The sequence below is a fragment of the Misgurnus anguillicaudatus genome, chromosome 23 (assembly GCF_027580225.2).
Source record: "Misgurnus anguillicaudatus chromosome 23, ASM2758022v2, whole genome shotgun sequence".
NCBI classification, from domain to species: Eukaryota; Metazoa; Chordata; class Actinopteri; order Cypriniformes; family Cobitidae; genus Misgurnus; species Misgurnus anguillicaudatus.
In genome coordinates this window covers 9,112,859-9,131,387 of record NC_073359.2, presented here as the reverse complement: position 1 = coordinate 9,131,387, position 18,529 = coordinate 9,112,859, and the positions used below count along the sequence as shown (strand labels likewise).

Here is an 18,529-nt window from a genome sequence, read left to right as displayed (position 1 = left end):
TTTTTTTATATTTTTACTAGGGCTGTCAAAAGATTAATCGCGATTAATCGCATCCAAAATAAAAGTTTGTGTTTACATAAAATATGTGTGTTTACTGTGTCTAAATATTATGTATATATAAATACCGACACATTCAGGTATATATTTAAGAAATATTTGCATTTAAATACTGTATATACATTTATATAATTTATATTATATATGAATATAAATATTTTATATATAAATATAATACATTTTTCTTAAATATATACATAATTGGGTGTGTTTTTATATATGAATAATAATTATACACCATACACACACATTTGTTATGTTAACACAAACTTTTATTTTGGATGCGATTAATCGCGATTAATCTTTTGACAGCCCTAATTTTTACTGAACAGAATACAAAATACTAAGTAAGAAAGACATATTAATTTCATATTAAGTCATATTGAAAAAGTAAACTTATTTCAAGAAAAAAATTTATTCCATTGGCAGATTTTTTTGCTTGTTTTAAGCACTAATTTACTTAAAGTTTATATTTTTTGTCTAAAAACTAGACTTATTTTCCAAGGTCATTTTGCTAATCAAGAAAATACATCTTAATTTAAGATTTTTTTTATATTTTTACTGAACAGAATACAAAATACTAAGTAAGAAAGACATATTAATTTCATATTAAGTCATATTGAAAAAGTAAACTTATTTCAAGAAAAAAATTTATTCCATTGGCAGATTTTTTTGCTTGTTTTAAGCACTAATTTACTTAAAGTTTATATTTTTTGTCTAAAAACTAGACTTATTTTCCAAGGTCATTTTGCTAATCAAGAAAATACATCTTAATTTAAGATTTTTTTTATATTTTTACTGAAAACAATACAAAATACTAAGTAAGAAAGTCATATTAATTTCATATTAAGTCATATAAAGGATTTAGATTAATTCAGGGCTACACTGCAAAAAAAAAAAAAAAAATTCAAGAAAAAAATTCTTAGTATTTTTGTTTTGTTTTTAGTAAAAATATCTAAAAATTCTTAAATTAAGATGCTTTCTCTTGATGAGCAAAACGACCCAAGAAAATAAGTCTAGTTTATAGACCAAAAATATCTAATTTATATTATTTTGTGCATAAAACAAGCAAAAAAAATCTGCCAATGGGGTAAGCAAAAAAATCTTGAAAATTTTTCTTAAATACTAAAATCAAGAATAATTTTTTACCCCATTGGCAGATTTATTATTTTTTTTGCTTGTTTTATGCACAAAATCACTTAAATTTGATATTTTTGGTCTAAAAACTAGACTTATTTTCTTTATTTTGCTCATCAAGAAAAAGCTTCTTAATTTAAGAATTTTTAGATATTTTTTACAGAAAACAAGACAAAAATACTAAGAAAATGTTTTCTTAAATCATTTTTTTGCAGTGTATTAGAACATTTAAGTAGTTTTTATAAAACAAACCTTACAAAAAACAAAACAAGAAAAATTAGCCTATATGTGTTGAGATATGTCAGTACAAGGTGTTTTTAAATTAAGGCATCTTAAACATGCATTTTAATCTGGGACTAAGATAAGCCCTGTCCCGTACTTTCCACATTTATTGCATTAAGCACCTGAATGAGTAATTGAAGATAGCCTCCGATTTTTTTGACCTCCATTTTGAGCTCTTCGGCTGCCTGAGAGGCTGCATTTGAGCTGGGCTTCGTGCTGGAGACCCAGTGCATAGTAACAAACACGGCCCTTTCGACGGCTGAGGTGGCCTTCACTAGATGAGTCTGGGCTTCGGTACTGCAGGTAAACACTGTTACCGGTACATTAACAACAAAATGAGTCTCTCTGTATAAATTAGAAGACCTCAACCTTCATATTTTTGTTAAAGGAATAGTCTACTCATTTTCAATATTAGCCTCTTTCACACAGTAATTCTGGTAAATTACCATGAATTTACCAGAATGAATTTACCAGTAAATACAAAAATGTGCTGTTCACACACGCAGTGGCGTTCCGTTATTTTACCAGTAAGACATCATTCACACATCAGTATCAAAATACCGGTAAATTCGTTGAGAAAGCGGAAGTACCTGTAGCACGCGGCGAGCTCAGTGTTGTATTTGTAAACAATCCACTTCGTTCATAACCACGGTACGTATTTTGTTGTTTTGACGTCCGTGGTAAACAGTCGCGAAGTTGCTCATGACCAAACAACATTGAATGAGACGACGTCAAACCGAAAATGCATTTTTAACAACAGTACTGTTTGCACTTTAGGCTTCACAGAGGGCGTGCTAAGGACGTCGGCAATTCGGCAGTAAGCTGTTTTAAACAACTTTTGTGAAGAAATGTGGACGTAAACTTCAGGTGTGCTCAACTTTCAAGCAGCATATGTGTGTGGAAACGTCAGTAAACACTGCGGGGGTAAACGCGTCATCTGTATTACAACGCTATGATTGGCCCGAAGCTGTCAGCACGGTCTGACGTCGTCCGTTCTAAATGCCGGTAATCCTATAATTTTCGTTCACACACAGCGTTTACCGGTAAATTACTGGTAATCTTACAACCTGTCTTACTGGTAAATTGGGAGCACTGATTTACCGGAAAGGTTCTGTTCACACATGACATGTTAACGGCAATTTACCAGTGAATTACCAGTAAAGACTGTATGTGTGAAAGGGACTAATAAAGACTTAACTTAGAATTGTTGATACATCCCTCTATCATCTGTGTGCGTGCACGTAAGCGCTGGAGCGCGCTGCGACGCTTCGATAGCATTTAGCTTAGCCCCATTCATTCAATGGTACCATTTAGAGATAAAGTTAGAAGTGACCAAACACATCAACGTTTTTCCTATTCAAGACAAGTAGCTACACGAGCAAGTTTGGTGGTACAAAATAAAACGTAGAGCTTTTCTAAGCGGATTTAAAAGAGGAGCTACATTTTATGGCGTAATAGCACTTTTGGGAGTACTCGGCGCAGTAACACCCTCCCTCTCCCATTATGAGAGTGAGAAGGGGAGCGGACTTTTCAGGCGAGTCGAAGTACTCCCAAAAGTGCTATTACGCCATAAAATATAGTTCCTCTTTTAAATCCGCTTAGAAAAGCGCTACGTTTTATTTTGTACCACCAAACTTGCTCGTATAACTACTCGTCTTAAATAGGAAAAACGTTGATGTGTTTGGTCACTTCTAACTTTATCTCTAAATGGTACCATTGAATGAATGGGGCTAAGCTAAATGCTATCGAAGCGTCGCAGCGCGCTCCAGCGCCCACGTGCACGCACACAGATGACAGAGGGATGCACCAACAATTCCCAGCCAAGGCAATAACACATTCCAACATTGAAAATGAGTAGACTATTCCTTTAAGTTAAACACGCTTACAGTTCTCCTGACAGTCATCATTGAGGTGCTCGTAGAGGTCCGCGATGGACCTCACGGCGGTGTGTATGGCGAGCAGGTCTAGGGTCAGTTTGTCGGCCAAGCTTTCGTCCTCCTCGGTTGATTGGCAGGAGCGCAGGCGGGCGACGGACGCGCCAATCAGATCCTTGCAGATGGCCGGGAGGGCGGAGTCAGAGGTGCTGGAATGGAAGGAGGGGGGCTTGCTCATACCCATCAATCCTAAGACAAATCAAAATAGTAACTCATGGGATTTAGTGATGTTATGTCACCATTTACAAAGAAGGTCATCCCTAAATGCACAGGAGCCCAGTCTGAAAACCCAGCTAAAGTCATTTTTTTGTAATTTACGGTTTTCTACATAAAATCATCATAAAGAACATTCTGTGAAAAAATAACCTTGATATTTTTAATATTGACTGACTAAATTCATGTCAAAGATTGAAATTAATGTAAAATCAGTGATAAAAATTAAAGGCGGTGTGCACAATGTTTTGAAGAACACTTCATCGTTCCCTTGGTCACATATGTGTGGGGCGGATCTATCAAAAGAAGGTCCAGATTCTATTGGCGTAGGGGCGTGTTTGTTTACGTGATTTTCAAATAAACATTGGCTTTCAGAGATTGTGCACCCCGCCTTTAAACTTCGATGCTCATCACTACATGATGAGACATCAGCCTGGGGTTCACAGACAGGCTCACAGTTAATCCAGACATGCTGATGATGCAATACTAAACTTATGCAATACTTAAATATAAAGAATAATAAATAATTAAACTGAAAGCTGTCAAAATAAATAGAATAAAATTAAATCAAATAAAAAATCCAATATTGGTGTGTTACATGATTTCTGTTCATTACGTTATTGCATTGGTAGCAATTCTACCAAAAAATGATTAATAGCAATGCTAACATGCATTAAAATGAATTTTAGGTGTTATTTGTATGCAGATGTTTGTGTATACACAAGGTATAAGTGGTACTTTACCAGTAGACTGTGAGGGAGCACAAAGTAAGCTTTGAATGGGGTGCACTCGAATCTCATAGAGACGGCCCGAAATCCTCCTGCCCTTTAATAAACTTCTACTCCTAAACCAGAAGTAAAAAAAAACGAATGTTACTCATATCTTTAACCACCACTTTCAGACATCACCATTTAATGCTACTTCTGCAATAGTTAGTTATGCCATGTGCTTTTGAACAGTTAAAGTCACTATAGACCTCCTTTAAAAAAAAGCACAAAAGCAACACTTACACCTAGCTTAACATGTAAATCACCCCCGCTTGCCGACTCTACCACGGCTGGTGTAAACACAGCATTTCACAAAAACAGCACATGCATGGTTGTGGATTGTGTATCAATGGCTTAAAATTACTTGTTTTAAAACTTTGCATCTATACGTATATGAGGTTTGAGTACGGTAATCAGATAACAAAACGCTGGCCACTTGCGTTCAATTTACCCAAAACTATCAAGGTGTGAACGGGGTAAAGGGAAGAGAAAGTCGTGAGGAAAAAGTAAGCGATGGTCTACAAAACTAAACCAGCTGTGAGAACAGACACTTCTCAGAGCTGCAGATGGGAGAGTTTTCAGGGCTGGTGCGATTTTGGTCCGACAATTCACCAATATTGAATTTGGCGCCATGTGCATGCCCATGTAAGCAATAAAAATGGCAAAACAAAGAAAAAAAAAATGGGAAAGCAAATGGAAAAAGGGTGTAGAACCAAAAAAGCAATGTGCTGCTTTCTTTAGTTTTCCATCAGTTTGGTTTACAACGGAAAAAACCATCACGGTGGAGAACAAGCACCAGTGTTATGATTCCCGGGCACCAAGAATATCCCTAAAGCGTCCTCTGTGCTTTTATTTTATACAAAAAAGCACAAAGTGTTATCTTGGCTATTTTCTAGCAAAGTCAGAGAAGACCAATATATGTAAATACCTTCTACGAGAGAAGGAGGAGGATGAAGAAGAGGCAGATAAGTCCGGTTCCCACTCATCATTAGGGTTGTAAAACACGTCATCATCTTTAGAGCTGCTTTCACCCTACAACCAATAAACATCAAACACGATTTAGCTTCAGATTCTTTTATGGTAATAAGTTGAGCGTCAACTCTCTGCTTTTACTGGAAATAAACAGCTTTAAATGGCCTCATCTATTATTACGTTCTGCATTAAATATTTACCATCGTATCCTAACAATGTTTTCAGCATCCAATATTTTGGTAACATTTTACAATAAGGTTGCATTTGTTAACATTAGTTAATGCATTAGTAAATGTTTAACAACATTAGCATTGTTAATTCATGTTGGCTAACACTTTTTTTAAAATAAAAAGTTGTAACTGTTAATATTAATTAATGCACATATCTGTCTCACAGGTCTGAGGCACCATTGGCTCCCATACTAGGAAATAAACACTACTATGGAAGTCAGTGGTTCCTCAGATCTGTTTGGTTACAAGCATTGTTATGCTAAAATGAAGATATTTTAATTTTTTTGGTAACCAAACAGATCTGGAGCACCATTGACTTCCATACTACGAAAAAAACAATACTACGAAAGTCAATGGTGCCCCAGATCTGTTTAATTGTGTTCAGCAGAACAATATTTCTAAACAAAGATATTTTGAAAAATGTTTGTAACCAAACAAATTTGAAGCACAATTGACTTCCATACTAGCACAAAACACTACTATGGAAGTCAATGGTGCCCCAGATCTGTTTGGTTAGAAACATTGTTCTGCTGAACACAAATGAAGATATTTTGAATTTTTTGTAAACAAACACATCTGGAGCACCATTGACTTCCATACTAGGAAAAAAACAAACAATACAATGGAAGTCAATGGTGCCCCAGATCTGTTTATTTGTGTTCAGCAGAACAATGTTTGTAAACAAAGATATATATATTTTTAAATTGTAACCAAACATCTGAGGCACCATTGACTTCCATACTAGGAAAAAACAGAATTATGGAAGTCAATGGTGCCCCAGATGTGTTTGGTTACAAACATTGTTCTCCTGAACACAAATGAAGATATCTGAAAAATGTTTGTAAACAAACTGAACTCAGGCACCATTGACTTCCATACTAGGAACAAACACCACCATGGAAGTCAATAGTGCCCCAGATCTGTTTGTTTACAAACACCGTTCTGCTGAACACAAATAAAAATATTTTAGATCTGTTTGTTTAGAAAACATTGTTGAGGCCCCATTGACTTCCATACTAGGAAAAAACACTACTATGGAAGTCAATGGTGCCCCAGATCTGTTTGGTTACAAACATTGTTTTGCTGAACACAAATGAAGATATTTTGAATTTTTTTAACCAAACAGATCTGAGGCACCACTGACTTCCATACTAGGAAAAAACACTACTTTGGAAGTCAATGGTGCACCAGATCTGTTTGTTTACAAACATTGTTCTGCTGACCACAAATTAAGATATTTTGAAAAATGTTTGCAACCAAACAGAGACAGATCTGAGGCACCATTGACTTCCATACTAGGAAAAAACAATACTATGGAAGTAAATGGTGCCCCAGATCTGTTTGTTTACAAACATGGTTCTGCTGAACACAAATGAGGATATTTTGAAAAATGTTTGTAACCAAAAAGATCTGAGGCACCATTGACTTCCATACTAGGAAAAAACACTACTATGGAAGTCAAATGTGTCCTAGATCTGTTTGGTTACAAACACTGTTCTGCTGACCACAAATTAAGATATTTTGAAAAATGTTTGTAACCAAACAGATCTGAGGCACCATTCACTTCCATATTAAAAAACACTACTATGGAAGTCAGCGGTGCCCCAGATCTGTTTGATTACAAAAATTGTTATGCTGAACACAAATTAAGATATTTTGAAAAATGTTTGGAAACAAACAGATTTGGGGCACCATTGACTTCCATACTAGGAAAAAACACTGTTTTGGAAGTCAATGGTGCACCAGATCTGTTTGTTTACAAACATTGTTCTGCTGACCACAAATGAAGATATTTTTAAAAATGTTTGCAACCAAACAGATCTGAGGAACCATTGACTTCCATACTAGGAAAAAACAATACTATGGAAGTAAATGGTGCCCCAAATCTGTTTGATTACAAACATGGTTCTGCTGAACACAAATAAAACTATTTTAGATCTGTTTGGCTACAAACATTGTTCTGCTGAACACAAATGAGGATATTTTGAAAAATGTTTGTAACCAAACAGATCTGAGGCCCCATTGACTTCCATACTAGGAAAAAACACTACTATGGAAGTCAATGGTGCACCAGATCTGTTTGATGATAAAAATTGTTCTGCGGAACACAAATGAAGATATTTAAAAAAAGAATTGTAATCAAACAGATCTGAGGCCCCATTGACTTCTATACTAGGAAAAAAACACTATGGAACTCAATTGTGCCAGATATGTTTGTTTTCAAAAATTGTTCTGCTGAACACAAATTAAGAAAATGTTTGTAACCAAATAGATCTGAGGCACCACTGACTTCCATACTAGGAAAAACAACTACCATAGAAGTCAATGGTGCCCCAGATCTGTTTGATTACAAACATTGTGTTCAGCAAAACAATGTGTGTAACCAAACAGATCTCAGGCACCACTGACTTCCATACTATGAAAAAAAAACACTACAATGGAAGTTAATGGTGCCCCAGATAAGTTTGCCAACACAAATATAGATATTTTGAAAACAATTTGTACAGCAGAACAAATAAATGTATACAGGACAACATTGTAACAACATGAGAGTGAGTAAATAATGGCAAAAATGTAATTTTGGGTGAACTATCCCTTTAACAAAATTGGCATCAAATACTCAGATTTTGTAAAACTCAAAGAACACAGTTACAACATCTTTTATTATTCCACCTGCTCAAGTTCCCTCATGCCGGCCAAATTACTCTGAAACTTCTCCAGACTCCAGAAAGTGGAAATCCCCAGTTTAGTGTTCTGGACTTGAACCTGCAGTAGGGCGTCTCCACCTCCACCATTTTCTTTATCATTTGCCTCGTGTCTGTCAAAAAAGGCACATTTTATCTGATATCATCCAATTTCAGTGAAATGGATCATTTTTTTAGCTCAATCTACAAACACTACATCAAGCCAGATGTTCCTATAACTACTGGTAGTGCACTGCATTAGCGATGCAAAGCTCATGGGTTTAAATGCACTGCAAGTCATTTTAGATAAATGTCCGACTCTTTTACTGTAAAATCTGATGTCCATGTACTTTACGGGTAAATCACTTCCACTTAATAAATTTTACCTGCTGAAAACTGTGTGCTTCCTGAGCTTGCCGCTGATTTTGTTTGCTTCTTCAATCATCAAAGACAGCTTCATAGCGTCCCACTGAGGAAAAGCTGCACACGTTATGCAGCAAAATATGGTCAATTCATGTATATTTTAAAAATGTCCATAATGAAAAATATTTATTTTACCTGATTTAGGCGTTTGGTTCACTTTTAAAGCACGTTTCTTCTCGATCTGAGCAAGATCTTCGGCTATCTTCCTCTTCTCTGCCTCAAGAGCCTCCACAATTTTAGCATGCCGGATATCATGATCGGCCATGGCCTACATGAAATAGAAATCAGATAATTGAGAAATTCAGGAAATTTACTAATTCCTATAGCTCAACTACTAGAGCATTACATAAGCCGGGCAAAGGTCATGGGTTCGATTATAATACAGACAAAAATGTATAGCTGCACTGTAAGCCGCTATGAATAAAAGCCTCTGACTAATGCATAAATGTTCCAATCCTTTATTCTGTTTTATTTATGATAAATCACAGCTGTGACTGCTGCACCCAATGATTCTGCACTGCAAAAAAATACTTTCTTACTTAGTATTTTTGTCTTGTTTTCAGTAGAAATATCTAAAAATTCTTAAATCAAGATGTATTTTCTTGACGAGCAAAATGACCTAAGAAAATAATACTAGTTTTTAGACAAAAAATATACAATTTAAGTGAATTTGTGCTTAAAACAAGCAAAAATAACTGCCAATGGGGTGAGAAAATTTTACTTGAATTAAGTGTTTAAGAAAAAAGAAATATTATTTCACAATTTTTTTTCCTCACCCCATTGGCAGATCATTCTGCTTGTTTTGAGGGCAGTTTCACTTGAATTGTATATTGTTTGTCTTAAAACTAGACTTATTTACTTAGGTCATTTTGCTCATCAAGAAAAAGCATCTTAATTTAAGAATTTTTAGATATTTCTACTGAAAACAATACTAAGTAAGAAAGTAATTTTATACAGTGTGTGTATCACTGCCCTTAGCAAAGTAAAAATGTTAAACATACACTGTAAAAATGACTTAAGAAAAAAAAAAGTTTTAGTATTTTTGTCTTGTTTTCAGTAAAAAAAAAAAAGTCTAAAAATTCTTAAATTAAGATGTGTTTTCTTGATTAGCAAAACGGCTCAAGAAAATAAGTCTAGTGTTTAGACCAAAAATATCAAATTAAAGCCAATTTGTGCTTAAAACAAGCAAAAAACTTTCTTGTAATTAAGTGTTTATGATAAAAGTAAACTTATTTCAAGAATTTTTTCTTATTCCATTGGCAGATTTTTTTGCTTGTTTTAAGCACTAATTTACTTCAAGTTTATATTTTTTGTCTAAAAACTAGACTTATTTTCCTGGGTCATTTTCAGTAAAAATATCTAAAAATTCTTAAATCAAGACAAAAATACTAAGTCATTTTTTCCAGTGCGAGGTCGAAGTGCTGCAAACTAAGTGCTCTTCCGCCATAGTTCTCTTTTTTTAAGCATATAAAAAAATCGCCACGTTTTATTTTGTGCCACCATACTCGTGTAACTACTCATGTAACAGTCTTTAAATAAGGAAAACATGGAAGTGTTTGGTGACTTCTAAATTCATCCCTGTTTAGATCCTAAGGAATGAATGGGGCTAGGCTAAATGCTAACACATTCATGGTGCGCTGTACAAAGTTAAAGTGCACGCATTGAAAAAATATAGGTATTAATTCATTTGTATAAGCTGAGGTAAGAACATAGTAAAATATTGAAAAATTGTGGTGTTTTCCTTTAAATGTAATATTTTTGTCTAAACTTATTTATTTTCTTGGGTCACTTTGCTCAGAGGCTACATCTTGATTTTTTTTTTTTAAGATATTTGTACTGAAATCAAGACAAATATACTAAGAAAGAAAGTCATTTTTTGCAGTGCAGGGACTATTTTTCCAGCGGAAAAAAGAATTTTAGTAATTTTACTTAATGAAAGTTGCGTTAAAACATATTTTTTGCTTTAATGTTTGAATTGTCTGGTAACCATTTTAATAAAAGCAATAAGTTACTCGAGGCTAGCGCTATTTTCTGAATAGTCACGGCTGAAGGGCTTTGCATTGACTCCACTTTCCGTCGTGCCTAACAACGCCGTTCAGTCGTGACTTATTCCATAATACAGCCAAGCCTCTTGTACCTTATTTCTTACATAAATCAAGTGGTGGATGTCACAATTTCAAAGAGAAAAAACAAGTTTAAGTTACAAATTAAATATGAATTTTTATTGGATGGTGAAATGTGAACTTTTATATACACACACATGTGCAGCCTTGGTTATAACTTATTCTTATATAACTTAATTCCGGCAATCTGCGCACAAAACCATGGACATGAACAGGTGTTGTCAGGGCTGTCACAATGATTAAATAATCGTCTCATCGCAATTGTTTGACCTCATCGCAATGATTTCAGATGACCGCAATGATTGCACATCTCTCTAAAAACACAAGGGGGAGCTGCAGAGCCTGTATAAACATTGCAAAGCCATCCAATACACTGAAAAAAAACAGCATTTAAAAAAAATGCTGCAAAAAAAACCCTTCAAAGTCCTGAAACATAAATTGTGACGATTAATTGCCGTCAGCCAAAATTTCATAATCGTGACAGCCCTAGGTGTGATCCTATTTTACTGTTGTACCTGTCTGGTAGCCTGGGCCTCCATCCGTAGGCGATTCTTATGGCCGTTTACTTCCTGTTCTAGCATATTCTTAGCAGTCTGAAGCTGTTCGATCTGACTGACGGCTCGCTGTTTATCCTGCTCTTGCTCTCTTTTCTTCACACTCTCCTCCTGCTGAAATAGAACAGACAAATTTAAAAAAAAAAAAAAAAAGGATAGGAGGAATCATATTTGCGGTGACTTACCAGCTCTCTCTCCAGAGCTTTAATCCGATTCTCATACTGGATCTTCTGCTCGCTCAGCTCCTGTTGGGCCATCTCTTTAGCCACCTGGATCCCCTGCATCATCTCCTCTTTGGCCTTCAATCGTGCCGCTTCAATTTCTGCCTCGAGTCTACGAAAAATCATTTCATAAAGTCAAAAGAATAGTCAAGTCAAATACATTTTGCTGCTGTACCTTTAAGCAGTGGCGACCAGGTACTTCTTCTTCGAGGGTGCACGATACGAATGTATTTAGCCCGTCATATGTGTGGCTCATCATTTCAAAATATGTGTTTGGCGTGTCATGTAAACGTACTGTATGTGCATCACGTTTGATGTCAAAATACGAGCCTGCTGCAGATGAGTCTAAAGGGTTTATGATAAAAGAAACGCTCACGTTTGCCAGATACTTGCTTAATCTCAGAGTTAAGTGTTAAGTTTGTGTCTTAAGCGTCTCTTTTATCATAAACCCTTTCGACGCGTGTGCAGCAGGCTCGTATTTTGACAAGAGGCATGATGCAAAATATTTTGAAATGACGAGCAACTTATATTTTGGACACATATTTTGAATTAACGCCCCTCGGAAGAGAAGTCACCGGCTACCACCGCCATTAAGATGTTTATATATAATGGATTTCTGTAATGACTGGATATGTGTGCTCATGGTTGTGATGTCATAACCACAATAATTTATGAATGTGCCTTTCAGTAGGATTGTAGCTTTCAAGGAATTGAAAAGAGCCCTACCTATAAGAAGGTGCCCATTGCATTTTCAACCAGTTTATATACAGCCTGTAGTGGCCTTTAATAGTTTTAATTAAAAAAAACTTAAGCCTTTAATGTTATAGTATACGTTAGAGCCCGACGATAAAGGATTTGGAAGGCCGATACTGATACAAATGTTTGTTAAAATCCGATATATCGGCCGATTTTTTTTTTTCAGAAACGCGCAACCAAACATTAACAGATTTCCCTAACATTAGTTATTTGTAGTTATTTATAATATGATAATGCATTTTAAAAAGAAACTTGTTTCTTTTATTGTCACAACAGAACAGAGGAACATCAAAATATATTAAAGTTCTGATAAATAAAATGTATAAAACTACAAACTTAAGATATGAAACGTAAAGGCCTTTGAACAAAAAGCAACAACAACCAAATCAAAGTTACCAGTTTTAAAAGACATGGTTCATAAATATAACTTTGAATAGGACTGGAGACAAATTCTGTTACGTTCTGATAAATAACAACAACACCAAAATATAAATTGCTGATCACTTGACTCAGGCAGTGGCTAGACGCCTAAATCTAGACCCCACCAGCAGCTACTGGTTCAGAGCACTCTGTCAAAAACACCACATTGAGGAAATCTAATGAAGGCTGTTTCGTCCATTTAAAAAAAAAATATTCATTTATCGGCTATTATAAATGCAGATACCGATAGTTTCGAAAATGCCTAATATCGGCCTGCCGATATATCGGTCGGGCTCTAGTATACGTTACTATTTTAAGTATGAGGTTGGGCTGTCACAATGATTAAATAATCGTCACTCTCAGCGCGATTGTTTGACCTCATCGTGATGATTTCAGATCACCGCAATGATTGCATATCTCTCTTAAAAACACAAGGGGGAGCTGCAGCGCCTGTATAAACGAGACTGTATCAGATTACTTTTAAATATGTGTTGTGTATTAATATGTACTGCCAGGTAAACCTTGCAAAATATTTAATTTAAATAATCACAACAATGTGAAAATTATTTCATTAACAAAGAATTTTTTTTAATGAGAATTAAATGTCAAAGCAATAAAACAGATAATTAATCGTCATAATCGTCAAAACAGGCAATTAATCACCTCAATTTATTAGGCAATTAAACGTCAGACAAATTTCATAACCGCAAAAGTCCTAGTATGAGGGTCGTTCAAGTCAAACCCGTGGGAAATTTTGACCTCATCTTTTGACCTCATCGTGATGATTTCAGATCACCGCAATGATTGCATATCTCTCTTAAAAACACAAGGGGGAGCTGTAGCGCCTGTATAAACAAGACCGTATCCGATTACTTTTAAATATGTGTTGTGTATTAATATGTACTGCCAGGTAAACCTTGCAAAATATATAATTTAAATAATCACAACAATGTGAAAATTATTTCATTAACAAAGAAAAAAAAAGTATGAGAATTAAATGTCAAAGCAATAAAACAGACAATTAATCGTCAAAACAGGCAATTAATCACCTCAATTTATTAGGCAATTAAACGTCAGACAAATTTCATAACCGCAAAAGTCCTAGTATGAGGGTCGTTCAAGTCAAACCCGTGGAAAATTTTGACCTCATCTTTTGACCTCATCGTGATGATTTCAGATCACCGCAATGATTGCATATCTCTCTTAAAAACACAAGGGGGAGCTGTAGCGCCTGTATAAACAAGACCGTATCCGATTACTTTTAAATATGTGTTGTGTATTAATATGTACTGCCAGGTAAACCTTGCAAAATATATAATTTAAATAATCACAACAATGTGAAAATTATTTCATTAACAAAGAAAAAAAAAGTATGAGAATTAAATGTCAAAGCAATAAAACAGACAATTAATCGTCAAAACAGGCAATTAATCACCTCAATTTATTAGGCAATTAAACGTCAGACAAATTTCATAACCGCAAAAGTCCTAGTATGAGGGTCGTTCAAGTCAAACCCGTGGAAAATTTTGACCTCATCTTTTGACCTCATCGTGATGATTTCAGATCACCGCAATGATTGCATATCTCTCTTAAAAACACAAGGGGGAGCTGTAGCGCCTGTATAAACAAGACCGTATCCGATTACTTTTAAATATGTGTTGTGTATTAATATGTACTGCCAGGTAAACCTTGCAAAATATATAATTTAAATAATCACAACAATGTGAAAATTATTTCATTAACAAAGAAAAAAAAAGTATGAGAATTAAATGTCAAAGCAATAAAACAGACAATTAATCGTCAAAACAGGCAATTAATCACCTCAATTTATTAGGCAATTAAACGTCAGACAAATTTCATAACCGCAAAAGTCCTAGTATGAGGGTCGTTCAAGTCAAACCCGTGGAAAATTTTGACCTCATCTTTTGACCTCATCGTGATGATTTCAGATCACCGCAATGATTGCATATCTCTCTTAAAAACACAAGGGGGAGCTGTAGCGCCTGTATAAACGAGACTGTATCAGATTACTTTTAAATATGTGTTGTGTATTAATATGTACTGCCAGGTAAACCTTGCAAAATTTAATTTAAATAATCACAACAATGTGAAAATTATTTCATAAACAAAGAAAATGTATGAGAATAAAATTTCAAAGCAATAAAATAGACAATTAATCGTCAAAACAGGCAATTAATCGCCTCAATTTATTAGGCAATTAACCGTCAGCCAAATTTCATAATAGTGACAGCCCTAGTATGAGGGTCTTTCAAGTCAAACCCGTGGGACATTTTGTCTCACGAGTCCTGTTTTGACTCGTAAAAAATAAAATCAGAGCTGCTTCTGTTTCTTAACGTGTATTCTAGGTGAACTGTGTGGAAGCGAGTAAAATATGAGTTGGTTGGTTGGTAACTCACTGAGCCCTCTGGGCAGACAGCAGTTCATTTTTGGCGAATTCAAAGTCCCTCTGACCATCTCCAGCATTCCAACAGGACGCCCGTTTGCCACTTTGAACTTCAGCTGGGTGGTTGAAACGAAAGTAGTGATCACCTCCGAGAATCACGCGATCCCCCTAAATCGGAAATAAAATATGCATAGCCATGTATGATTCATGTTGCATGAGGTTTAGAGAATAGAGAACATTTTTTGGATATTAATACTCCTTTTGCTCCATGATGAGGATTATTCAACCAGACAATCTTAGATCTTTGTTTATGAATCCTAATCCTTATTTTGTAATGCCACCAACTTTCTGTCAGTGGATTTGTAATGAAACCCTCTGTGGCAAACTCTGTGTGAATATTGGGCGCTTCCAAAGGGTCATCCGGTTCATGCTGTCACTTACGTGGTGAAGCACGGTGCACTCGGACACAATATTTCCATTCAAGTAGGTCTTGGCATTCGGCATCGGCTTAATGCTGACGGTACCGTTCACATTGGAGATGACACTGAAAATGAATATGGAAACAGAAGAAAGTCACATAATTGACTAAAAGGTCAACAGAGTCAACAAAATTGTCTTGTTTATATTTTTCAATTACGTACAATTTCCCATGTTGCTAGGCATTCTCAGTTTTTGTAAATAAGAAATTGCTAATGTGTCATCAAATAAATGGTTTGGCCATATTTCACAGTACTCAAAGTCATAGTTTTGTTTTTCCATGAACATTTCCGTCTTGGAACTTTTTTCTACTGTACCTTTGAACTTCTACATACATAACCAGCCTGATCTCAAAAATGTGTTTGATTATCATAAAAAAAAAAAAATAATAACTGCTCTCCTAACCAGCCTCATCTCGCGTAAAATACGTACGATTTATCAAGTTGGCTAATTCGTACGAAGTTTATCGTGCAAAATCATACGATTATCAAAAAAAAAAACACAATAAGGAAACTGCTCTCCTAACCAGCCTCATCTCACGATAAATCGTACGTATTTTACAAGTTGGCTAATTCATACTAAGTAAATTGTGCAAAATCATACGATTATTATTAAAAAACTATTACGAAACCCCACACCTAACCCCGCCCCTAATTCGTACGAAGTGAATCGTAAAAAAACATTATTTTTTAAATGATAATCATACAAGGAAACTGCTCTCCTAACCAGCCTGATCTCACGAGAATTTGTACGTCTTTTACAAGTTGGCTAATTCGTACGAAGTGAATCGTACAAAATCATATGATTATAATAAAATAAAATAAATACAATAAGGAAACTGCTCTCCTAAACAGCATGATCTCATGAGAATTCATACGTATTTTACAAGTTGGCTAATTCATACAAAAAAAAGCGGTTATCAAAAAAAAAAAAAAAACGTAAAATGCGTACAACTTGTAAAATATGTACAAGTAAATCATACAAAAACATACGGTTATCATTAAAAATATAAGGAAACTGATCTCCTAACCAGCCTGATCTCACGAGAATTCGTACGGATTTTACAAGTTGGCTAATTCGTATGAAGTGAATCGTGCAAAATTATACAATTATCATAAAAAAACAAAAAGGAAACTGTTCTCCTAACCAGCCTGATCTTACCATAACTCGTACATATTTTACAAGTTGGCTAATTCGTACGAAGTGAATTGTACAAAATCATATGATTATCATAAAAAAAAAACACAATAAGGAAACTGCTCTCCTAACCAGCCTCATCTCACGATAAATCGTACGTATTTTACAAGTTGGCTAATTCGTACGAAGTGAATTGTACAAAATCATATGATTATAATAAAATAAAATAAATACAATAAGGAAACTGCTCTCCTAAACAGCATGATCTCATGAGAATTCATACGTATTTTACAAGTTGGCTAATTCATACAAAAAAAAGCGGTTATCAAAAAAAAAAAAAACCGTAAAATGCGTACAACTTGTAAAATATGTACAAGTAAATCATACAAAAACATACGGTTATCATTAAAAATATAAGGAAACTGATCTCCTAACCAGCCTGATCTCACGAGAATTCGTACGGATTTTACAAGTTGGCTAATTCGTACGAAGTGGATCGTACAAAATCATATGATTATAATATAATAAAATAAATACAATAAGGAAACTGCTCTCCTTACCAGCATGATCTCATGAGAATTCATACGTATTTTACAAGTTGGCTAATTCGTACAAAAAAAACGCGGTTATAAAAAAAATACGTAAACTACGCACAACTTGTAAAATATGTACAAGTAAATCATACAAAAACATACGGTTATCATTAAAAATATAAGGAAACTAATCTCCTAACCAGCCTAATCTCACGAGAATTCGTACGGATTTTACAAGTTGGCTAATTCGTATGAAGTGAATCGTGCAAAATTATACAATTATCATAAAAAAACAAAAAGGAAACTGTTCTCCTAACCAGCCTGATCTTACCATAACTCGTACATATTTTACAAGTTGGCTAATTCGTACGAAGTGAATTGTACAAAATCATATGATTATCATAAAAAAAACACAATAAGGAAACTGCTCTCCTAACCAGCCTCATCTCACGATAAATCGTACGTATTTTACAAGTTGGCTAATTCGTACGAAGTGAATTGTACAAAATCATATGATTATAATAAAATAAAATAAATACAATAAGGAAACTGCTCTCCTAAACAGCATGATCTCATGAGAATTCATACGTATTTTACAAGTTGGCTAATTCATACAAAAAAAAGCGGTTATCAAAAAAAAAAAAACCGTAAAATGCGTACAACTTGTAAAATATGTACAAGTAAATCATACAAAAACATACGGTTATCATTAAAAATATAAGGAAACTGATCTCCTAACCAGCCTGATCTCACGAGAATTCGTACGGATTTTACAAGTTGGCTAATTCGTACGAAGTGGATCGTACAAAATCATATGATTATAATATAATAAAATAAATACAATAAGGAAACTGCTCTCCTAACCAGCATGATCTCATGAGAATTCATACGTATTTTAAAAGTTGGCTAATTCGTACAAAAAAAACGCGGTTATAAAAAAAATACGTAAACTACGCACAACTTGTAAAATATGTACAAGTAAATCATACAAAAACATACGGTTATCATTAAAAATATAAGGAAACTGATCTCCTAACCAGCCTAATCTCACGAGAATTCGTACGGATTTTACAAGTTGGCTAATTCGTACGAAGTGAATCGTTCAAAAGCATACAGTTATCATTAAAAATATAAGGAAACTGCTCTCCTAGCCAGTGAATCGTACTACAAAAGCATTATTTTTTTAAAATGATAATCGTATAAGG

The 18,529-nt window shown here is 34.6% G+C and overlaps 1 protein-coding gene across 1 annotated transcript in view; it reads right to left on the bottom strand.

Annotated features, from left to right (window-relative positions):
• kif14 (kinesin family member 14) overlaps positions 1-18,529 on the bottom strand; it is a 36,160-nt gene that overhangs the window by 6,828 nt on the left and 10,803 nt on the right. The window contains exons 14-24 of the mRNA XM_073861272.1: positions 15,619-15,721; positions 15,191-15,345; positions 11,562-11,709; positions 11,338-11,490; positions 8,835-8,967; positions 8,663-8,756; positions 8,266-8,410; positions 5,319-5,422; positions 4,367-4,467; positions 3,363-3,599; positions 1,599-1,786 (exon numbers count right to left, since the gene is read on the bottom strand). Of these exons, the coding sequence (XP_073717373.1) occupies positions 1,599-1,786; positions 3,363-3,599; positions 4,367-4,467; positions 5,319-5,422; positions 8,266-8,410; positions 8,663-8,756; positions 8,835-8,967; positions 11,338-11,490; positions 11,562-11,709; positions 15,191-15,345; positions 15,619-15,721 (1,561 nt within the window). The remainder of the gene's footprint in view (positions 1-1,598; positions 1,787-3,362; positions 3,600-4,366; positions 4,468-5,318; positions 5,423-8,265; positions 8,411-8,662; positions 8,757-8,834; positions 8,968-11,337; positions 11,491-11,561; positions 11,710-15,190; positions 15,346-15,618; positions 15,722-18,529) is intronic.